Below are 9,697 nucleotides of genomic sequence, written 5' to 3'. Positions count from 1 at the left end.
AAAAAACAACAACGAAAACTATTATTCACAAAGAAAAAGAAAAAGAAAAAGAAAGTTGCCCTCATTAGTTCAGCACGAACTTTACAATGTTCTAATTTCATTATTCTGCTTCTTCTTCTCCTTATTATTATTGTTAATTTTCTATACTGATGAAATCGACAGAGAAATCCCACCTAAAATAAAATAATTAATTTAATAATTCACCCCCTTCGATTAATTAATTAAAGCATCCCCATGCGCATAATAAAAACCCTTTCAATGGTATTCACCTTGTTTTCTGATATTCTTTTCTTTGCTGTAATTTGCTTTTAGCGAAGAAGGAAGAAGCAAGAAGGAGAAAAGCAGCTCTCTTCTTCTTCTTGTCTATAGCTATTATATGATGCAGCTTGGAGACCCTACTACAGTAGTCGTCTCAGAGATGGTTGCTACGGCGGCCGAAGCACCGCCTGCTCCGCCGCCACGGCCACCACAGGAAGCCGCCACCGAGGCGCCAGACGGGGGTGGCGTGATCATAATCACAGCAACTTCATCAGGTGAAGGCGACAATAAGATGAACAGTGGAGGGAACCGGTGGCCCCGCCAAGAGACTTTGGCTCTGTTGAAGATAAGGTCTGATATGGATTCTGTGTTTCGAGATTCAAGTCTTAAAGGTCCACTCTGGGAAGAAGTTTCAAGGTACACACATACACACACATATTGAATTTACTAACTAAATCTCACTTCTGGGTTTTATCTATGATGTTGGGGAAGCTAGCTTCTTCGAGATCGTGCATGGAGATCAGTGAATTATTATCGCTTTCAATTCACAGAAACCAAATCAATTTTGGGAACTTGCAATTTCCCTTTCACTATTACTTGTTTTTAGCCATTTCCGGCTACTTCTTTTTTATATATTCTTCATCAAAACTTTTTCGAATCAATCGAACGTTTTGGCGTATCTGCAAAATATGCAATTGAATTTTAGAATTTCCAAGTTCCAGTAAACTCTGAAACATCCTTATTTGGTCTTTGATTTTTCTAAGAAATTTATCAGACATTTAGTCATCTGCTTCTGAAGCTCTCGGATTTCTTCTTCTTCTTCATTTCTTTTTATTCCCTTATTGATGATTGATCCTTTCAGTTAAGTGACATGCATTAATTATTGCTTTTTATTTCGAAAAGTTTAATGATACTTTATTATATTCTTGGACTTGAAATGAAAAACCAGGAAGCTAGGGGAGCTTGGTTATCAGAGAAGTGCAAAGAAATGCAAGGAGAAATTCGAGAACGTGTACAAGTATCACAAGAGAACCAAAGATAGCAGAAGTGCTAAACCAGAAGGAAAGACCAAAACCTATAGGTTTTTTGATCAATTAGAAGCTTTTGAATCTCGATTCACTCTTTCTCATAACCCTCAATCTCAATCTCATCCTCCTCCAAAATCTCTATCACAACCTTCTTCTAATAATTTCCCTCCAAATGCACTTCCTACCTCATTGCCATTTCTCTCAACAAGGCCCAGTGATCATTCATCAACTACCTTCTCTTACGTCACTGGTGGGACAACTACTGCTATTAATACAACTCTTCCTTCCTCGAATAATCCTCCTCCGGCGGCGGCAGTGGTGGTGCCGAATGCGAACCTTTCGACGTCGACCTCGTCGTCCACGGCCTCCGACGAGGACCTTCAGGATAGGTACCGGAAGAAGAGGAAGTGGAAGGACTACTTCAGGCGGCTCACAAGGCGAGTACTGGCTAGACAGGACGAAATGCAGAAGAGGTTCTTGGACGCCATTGATAAACGAGAACGTGAGCGTGTGGCTCAGCAAGAAGCTTGGAGGATGCAAGAAATGGCTCGGATCAACCGTGAACATGAAATCCTCGTTCAAGAAAGATCCACCGCCGCCGCCAAGGACGCCGCCATCATTGCATTCTTACAGAAGTTGTCCGGAGGATCACAGCAGCCTCCTCCGTCGACACCGCGGGTGTCGGTGGTGTCACAGTTTCAACCACAACCACAACAGCAGCAAAACCAGCAGGCACTGTTGGTTGTGATGCCACCAAATAATAACATCAGCTATGAAAAGTTTGAAATCCAGAAAATGGATAATAACAATCACAATATCAACGGCAGTGGCGGCGGCGGGGTTGGGGCTCCTTCACGGTGGCCGAAGGCGGAGGTACATGCGTTGATAAGGCTGAGGACAAGGCTGGAGGCTAAGTACCAGGAAAACGGCCCGAAAGCTCCTTTGTGGGAGGAAATATCCAGTGAAATGCGGAAGATGGGGTACAATAGGAATGCCAAGAGGTGCAAGGAGAAGTGGGAGAACATCAACAAGTACTTCAAGAAGATCAAAGAAAGTAACAAACAAAGGCGTGAGGATAGCAAAACTTGTCCTTACTTCAATGAGCTCGAGGCTATATACAAAGAAAAGACCAAAACCCAGAACAACAACCACAACCACCTCTTCGGTGATCCATTTGGTCACAATATAGCGCCATTAATGGTCCAGCCAGAGCAGCAATGGAGGCCTCCCACTCAAGAAGAAGAAGCCGCAAGAGGTTATCAAGAATGTGAAGAAGAAGACGACGACAACTACGAAGATGAAGGAGGGGTTGAAGAAGAAGATGGAGGAAGTATTGACTTAGAAGATGAAGAAATAGCAGCAGGAGGAGGACGCCCTGGCGGCGGCTGCGGCGCTAGTGGCGGTGATGACAACGGTGGCTATGAGAATATTAACTCTAAAAATAAACTTGCTTCAGTGGACACCGTTGAATGAGAAAAGATAAGGAAGTTATATATACATATATATTTCTGAAATGGAAGTACTACTACTACAGATAAATTTTTTTCAGTTTTATATATATTTCTGAAATGGTATATATGTGTCATCAAATGTGTCATTAAACACTGTTATGGTAGTGATTAAAGCCATATATAGGCGAAGGAGTGAGAAGAAGATTCAATTCTTTTAATTATGAAAAAGCAAAGCATGGCCATCTATTTCTCTCTGCTGGGGCTTGCAGGTCATAGCAGCTTGATCAGATCGATCAATATGGTTCATTATACCTATCTGATCGACTTTTCTTTCTGATCACACACACATACACATATGGGCCACCATAAAAGGTGATCATTGGAGTTCAGGTTCTGAGATTAATAACGCGAAAAAACAGCCATCACATGGGCCAGAAAAGCAGAGCTATGCAGTAGTGGGAGTACATTTTTTTTTTTTTGCTTTTAGAGTGAGATAAATTAATGTGCAAAAGCGTAAAAATGAGATGAGAAAGAGAGAGAGAGGTCCCCATATGGCAGGATAGATATATAATAAAAAAATTCAAAGTCACATGTAATTATAAGTCCTGCTAGTTTCTTATATGTTCATTAGTGGGTGGAACTCTTTTTAGCAAGACTCTCAAAGAACCAGCCTGTTTGTACCTTGATCTTTTCCCTGTTGGAAGTGTTCGTTCATTATATGTATGGGATTGTTGATCCGGAAGAGTAAAAGAAAATACATCCCTAATGTGTGTTTATATTATGCGGCTCCAAGATGATTATTATAAAGTGCTACTACTATTTTTAGTTTTTAAAATTTAACCTCAGTTTGATTTTGTTCCTTGAAATTTAGAAGAAATGGTTTTATCTCCGAAACCCTATTTCAATAACCAAAAATACTTTTTCAAAGGCAAAAAATCTTTAGGTGGACAGAAATAAAATCAAATATCAGGAATTGAAAGCATAAGTTTTAAATTACAAAGACCGAAACTAAAATGAAGTCAAATTTTAGGAAAATAATGATTTTTTTTTTGGCCAACGAATGAAATAAAGATATTTTAACCTTTATTATAATATAAGAAAAATTAATTTGCCTAAATTATTTAGTTTTATTTGATTTTTAATCAGGTCCCATAGTTTTATTTTTATTTTTTTATGATACTTTCACTAAATTGTTTATTAGGTCTTTGAAGATGTTTTCTTATTAGGTCCTTATAGTTTCACTTGATTTTTTTATGAGGTTTCATGTAATTTTTTATTTTTGTTAGTCACTTGAAACTGCAATGACCTAACTAAAAATAAGATAAAGCTATAATGATTTGATTAAAAAAAAAAAACAATAGAGACTCGATGGAAAATCGGGTAAAACTATAAAAAAATCTGATAAAAAATTGTAAAGACTTTATTAAAAATGAGGTAAAACAAAACTATCCTAACTTACAAATTAATTTTTCTCATAATATATGATAGACTAGACGTTTATGTAAAGTTCCTCTAACAAAAATAAGTTTGTTCATTTAAATACGAAATGTTAAATTGAAAAAAGACAGATGCCAAACCATTTGAATTTTGAAACTGAAAGGAAAATTTTAAGAAATCAGAGATGATTGCTTAAGGACGAATGTCCCCGCTCACCGATATATGCAAGAGACTGAGCAATTGTCAAAGCTGCTGTCATATATATTCCTTTTGTTGGATTTCATATATACATTTATTACTTATCTTAAATAATTAATTCTATATATATATGTATATATAGAAAGGAAAAATCACATCTAAAGAAATTAGACCAAATAATATAACAAATTTTAATTATTTCAAAGGATCTTCTGTACATTGCCACATTTTGCCTGCTCGTCCAAAATGTAATAATTTGAGTCGATTTGTTTTCTTTGGGTTTACTTTTCATATTTTCCATTTTAAAAGAAATACAATGCAGGAGATAGATTTACTTTTCAACTTACTTTTAAAGATGATGATTTTTTGTTAAAAACAAAAAATAAAATAATTTAATCGTAAATGCTGAACGGTTCAAAAGCCCCCCCAACACAAACATACCAAATCTACCCTCGTCAAGTTAATTTTATTTAAAGTTTAAGAATGTGATTATTCTAATTAAAAAAATTACTAGTTTACTACAATGTTGTTTAAATTATTTTTCTTGTAAAAAAGTCATTCGTACTTCAAATCAAATGTTGTGTAGTATTGTCTAATCTAAAATTAGTAAGATGTTCTGAATTCTTATCAATATTCTGCATTATAGAGCTGATTATATTTATATTTGTTGTAAAACCCTGTATTTTAAAGAGCAAATTATATATTTTGGTATTTAATATAAGAGTTAGTTGGGGGTTGAATTTGGTCCTAAATATGAGATTTTAATCCATTTTGTCTTCTATTTTGCCCAAAATACTCTATTAATTGTAAGAGGTTTCATCAAGGAGTATTTAATTGCACATGATTAAATAGAATAATTAGGGATACCAACACATTTTGTGATAAATAATTAATTTAATTAATTTTTTTAATATTTTAAAATTAGTTATCTAGCTCTTAGATTAAGCACCACGTGTAGTATTAATAAACTGTCAACTCTCTCTCTCTCTGTGGAATAGTGAATTACATACAATTATTAAAGGAGGGGTCATTCCAGATGACCCTTGAGAATATATATGGCTGGCCACTTATTCTTGACTGCTACTTGCACACAACATGACAACTTTACATATATATGACCTATCTCTCTCTTTTGCAGGGTCCATTATAGGGAATCTTCTTGTTAAAAAAAAAAAATTATTAACCAATATTCAATTACCATATTTATATACAATATGTGTGTAACCAGTTGTGTGTTGACCTTTTGCACACATCATGAATTATTTATTATATGGGTTTGATCAACGAGTTCATGATCATCAGTATTATTAAATGTCACTCATGGAGAAGTTGAACAAAATATGTGTGTTTATTATTACCGTAGTAGACAAGGAACAAATAATAGAGATAAGTAAGTGACGTTTTGATGATTCCTATTCTCATTCAACAAGTTAAGATCATTTTTAGTTTTTCTTTCAAGGAAAATTAGTGATAAGAACTCTGGAGCTATTGATGTAATTGTCCAAGTCATTCCTTGATCATATGCTTGTGAACAAATTCACTTATCACATTATAGATGTATATCAACTATATTTTTACTTATGACTCGTTTCGTGGCTTTTTTTTTTTTTTGCCATTGTAATCCTTTGCTGTTGCTAAAAGTCAACTTTTTTGGTAGCAAGTTTTTTTTTTTTTATGCAGGTGTAGAGTATTCCACATCTAGAATCTTCCTTGTGGTATATTGGAAATTGTGGAGAAAGGAAATGCCTTGTATAATTAAATTTATTTCATGCATAAAATTTGAGAATCAAACCACCACTATTTACTTATAGAAAGCGAGCCTCCATATCACTTACACTAACATTTAGTTTGGATAATTATTAAGGATTTGTTTAATTCTTTGTTTTTAAAAAATAAGAAACAAAAAAAATATTTGGTATTTTGTTTTTTGTGAGTTCTTTCGAAAAAAATAGTAATATGTTTTTAAAAATTAAAAAACCACACCGATTTTTAGATGTTTTCTTGTTTCTGGTTTTGCATTTATTATTTTTTCTTTTCGGAAAATCCTTTTTTCTATACATACCCACTGCTTGCCTCTTGCCGCTTGTTGTTGCCAGTTGCCGCCACCTCTGATTTTCATCTTGCAATGAAAACTAGGAACAAAATAGATCCGTTGCTAATTTTAGTGATTAGATTTGTGACGGAATTAAATTCTATCACTAATTTTGTTGATAATGGTCTTTTTTTTTGGTAGTAGTCAAACTGGATAATTTTTTGTTAATTTATATCTAGTTCTAGATTGATAACTTTATGAATACTTTTGTGTACTTTTATCTTGTGTTCTTTTACCTAACCATGTGATATGTGGATAACATTTGATGAGATTTAACTGTAATTAAATTATGACTTGTAGTGTTTCATTTAAAAATTAGTTATTTGCTTAACTACAATATTTTGTAATTTTGTTTTTCTACATGTGGATAACAATTCCATGTTTTGTCTTCAAATGTGATCTTTTAAAATAATTATCCAAATATTTTTTTTTGTTTTTATTCCTCCAAACTTGTTTAAAAAATATTTTATAAAAGGTTAAGATCCTTAAATATCTTGAAAGTATTCACGAAGGAGCGTATAGCACCTAGAATTTTTTTTGGCTCTAATATACTCAGAAAGTTTTATTCCATAGTGTTTCTATTGTGAACCATCATCCACCATTAAGTTTGAGTATTAAAGACATGGGTCAAACCACATAAGTTATTCGTTAGACTTAACAGTAGATGCTGGCCAGGGTATATTTGCTATGAAAATAAATCTCCAAGACATATAAGAGCCACAAAAAACTTCCAAGTATTGGGTAATCCTTCCTTTGTTATGATATTAAGAAAGCTCTTAAGAAAATGGAAAACAATAAAGTCATGGGATGTGATGGTATTCCTATTGAAGTGTGGAAATGTATGGGTGAAGGGGGTATTTGTGGCTTTTTAAGTTATTCAATGAGATGATATGCTCTGAGAAAATGCTTGATAATAGTACCTATTCAAAAGAGTAAAAGGAATATATAGAATTGTTCAAGCTACAAAGAAATTAAGCTCATAAGCCATACCATAAAATTATGAGAGAAGGTGGGGGAACAAAGGTTGAGATTGGAGCCTTATATTTCTAAAAATTGATTTAGGTTCATGCTAGGAAGGTCAACAATAGAAGTAATATATTTACTGAGTGGTTAATGGAAAATTACTAGAGTCACAAAAGAGACTTGCATATAATTTTTATTGATCTAAAAAAATCTAATGACTGTGTAACATCTGAGTTTTATCAGGTTTTAATAACCTCTTTTGGTTGATTTTGAGGATAGATTAGTGATTTAATGTTGATCTTGGTGTTCGGGTTGGAATTGAGGTATGTTGGAGGAATAGGTGAACAGACCCCTCTCAGGGTATGTTCCTTCGCCGCGGCAAACCGGGAGTTCCAGGGGGAGTGTCCTTTCGGGAAGGTTTCGTCACGGTGAAGGTTTTTTGGGCGAGCGAGAGTTTCCTCTCTGGAAGCTTTCGCCGTGACGAAGATTGGAGTTCGCCGCAGCAAAGTCAGGTTTTCAGGCGAGTAATCCCTCTCGGGATTAGTTCACCGCAGCGAAGTTCTGGGTTAGCCATGGCGAAGGGGGTCGAATCTATATAGTCGCGAGGAGAGGTCAGATGTGTAAAAATTAGAAAATCTGATGGAAGAGAGAGAGGCTCTGCTAGGGTTTCAAATTTTTGGCTTGGAGGGGGCATTTCTAAGGATCCATTATCTCAAGGAAGTGATTTTAACCTCTAATCTACTTTCTTTTTTGGAATTTCTAAGGATTTATGGTGAAACCCTAGAGTTTTCTAGGTTGTTATGGAATTGAGGTTTTTGACCGATTGTTTTGAGTTTAATTGATTGCTTTGGGTTAGTCTAAGTATTTAATCGGTGTAGTTCTCTTGGATTTGAAGAACTTTGAGTTTTTGAAGTTAGTGTTTATGGAAATGGGAGGTTTGTGATTGAGGATGATAATGTGGAGATTGATTTTGAGTTTTGTGATTTGGGTTATGTTAAGGAGGGTTAAATTGGATGTTTAATCGGTTTAGAATGTTGTTAAGACTTCTATTGTTCAAATGGGATGTTTGGATGTTGAATTCCTATAGTGGGTCCTTGAGGTTATGAATTTTAATTGATGTTTGGAAAGGAATTAAGGTTTTAATGGATTTTTATGACCTTGGAGTGTTACCTTGGTGGTTATACCCTTTTGAGTTGGGTAGAGTTTGGTTGGGGTTAGGAATTTTGTGTCCCTAAATATTGTTTTGGCCACATTATTAGTTGAAAGCTAATACATGATAGTTGTGTGCTTGTGTAGACCTGTTGTGAGTATTGTTGGTGCACGGGGCCATATTGTTGGTTTGTTATTCCTTGCTCAAGCGAGAGGTAACCACTTTCCAATCCTTTGTACATGCTTTTGTGGTATTGTGAGTGGATTTATGTTTTGTGCTCTATGTAACAAATTGTATTCAGATTGTGTGTTGTATATTGAAAAGGAAAACCATCTTGTGGGGTTTTGATTGATATGGAATGAATTTTTGAACTTGTGAAAGATAGGCCACTAAAAGAAGTTAATTGTGAAATGATCATTTACTCTTTGATTATAGTTTGAGTATGATGCATGAATTGGGAATTGGTGAGAGTTTTGATAGTTACTACCACGTGGTAAGGCCTCCATTAATGCATGATGGTTGGCTCTTTACGTCCCCCATAGTGAGGGATAGGCCTTTTGGCTCCTTACGTCCCCCATAGTGAGGGATAGGCCGGGTTCGGCTCTTGAAAATCCCCCAAAGTGAGGGATATGGTTGATGGGATTGCATCATGGCACTTGCATGACTTGTTGTGGCTACCATTTATAATATTACTTGTGAACTGCCCCACTTGGCACCTCACGAGCACCTATTTAGTAGTACCTTGAATTGGAAAGGTTGATTACCGGGACGTTTGTCTCACCCCGTGGTTTACAATGTTTTCAGGTGAAGGTTCTGGGCGTGTGTCATCGGGAAGAGACGCAGATCATCGGGAAGAGACGCAGAGGCTTGAGCTTGGTTAGCTTTAGACCTCTAGCCCTTGTATATGTATGGCTAGTTGTATATTGCCACATTTAGGGCCCCTTTTGAAATATTTTGATTGCCTGGCTTTATTGTAAACTGGAGGGAATGTTATCTCCATATTTTAGTTGGCCGGAGGCCAATTCTAGTGTCTTACGAAACTTTGATTTATTTTGTTGGAAACCACTTTGGATGGGCTGATGTTGATGTCTTTTATTACCCGAGCCGGAGGCTCAGAGGC

The 9,697-nt window shown here is 35.5% G+C and overlaps 1 protein-coding gene across 1 annotated transcript; it reads left to right on the top strand.

Moving 5' to 3' along the window:
* Positions 1-303: 303 nt before the first annotated feature.
* Positions 304-2,955, top strand: LOC114716387 (trihelix transcription factor GT-2). Its single transcript, XM_028901390.1, has 2 exons — positions 304-675; positions 1,208-2,955. Exons 1-2 carry the CDS (start codon positions 377-379, stop codon positions 2,757-2,759), a joined length of 1,851 nt encoding a protein of 616 aa, XP_028757223.1. The 5' UTR covers positions 304-376; the 3' UTR covers positions 2,760-2,955.
* Positions 2,956-9,697: the final 6,742 nt, after the last annotated feature.

This window comes from Neltuma alba, unplaced genomic scaffold (assembly GCF_004799145.2).
Source record: "Neltuma alba isolate B1F8T4 unplaced genomic scaffold, ASM479914v2 tig00011654_pilon, whole genome shotgun sequence".
In the NCBI taxonomy this organism is placed as follows: Eukaryota; Viridiplantae; Streptophyta; class Magnoliopsida; order Fabales; family Fabaceae; genus Neltuma; species Neltuma alba.
Note: the sequence above shows the minus strand (reverse complement) of the source record. Positions and strands in the feature narration are given on the sequence as shown.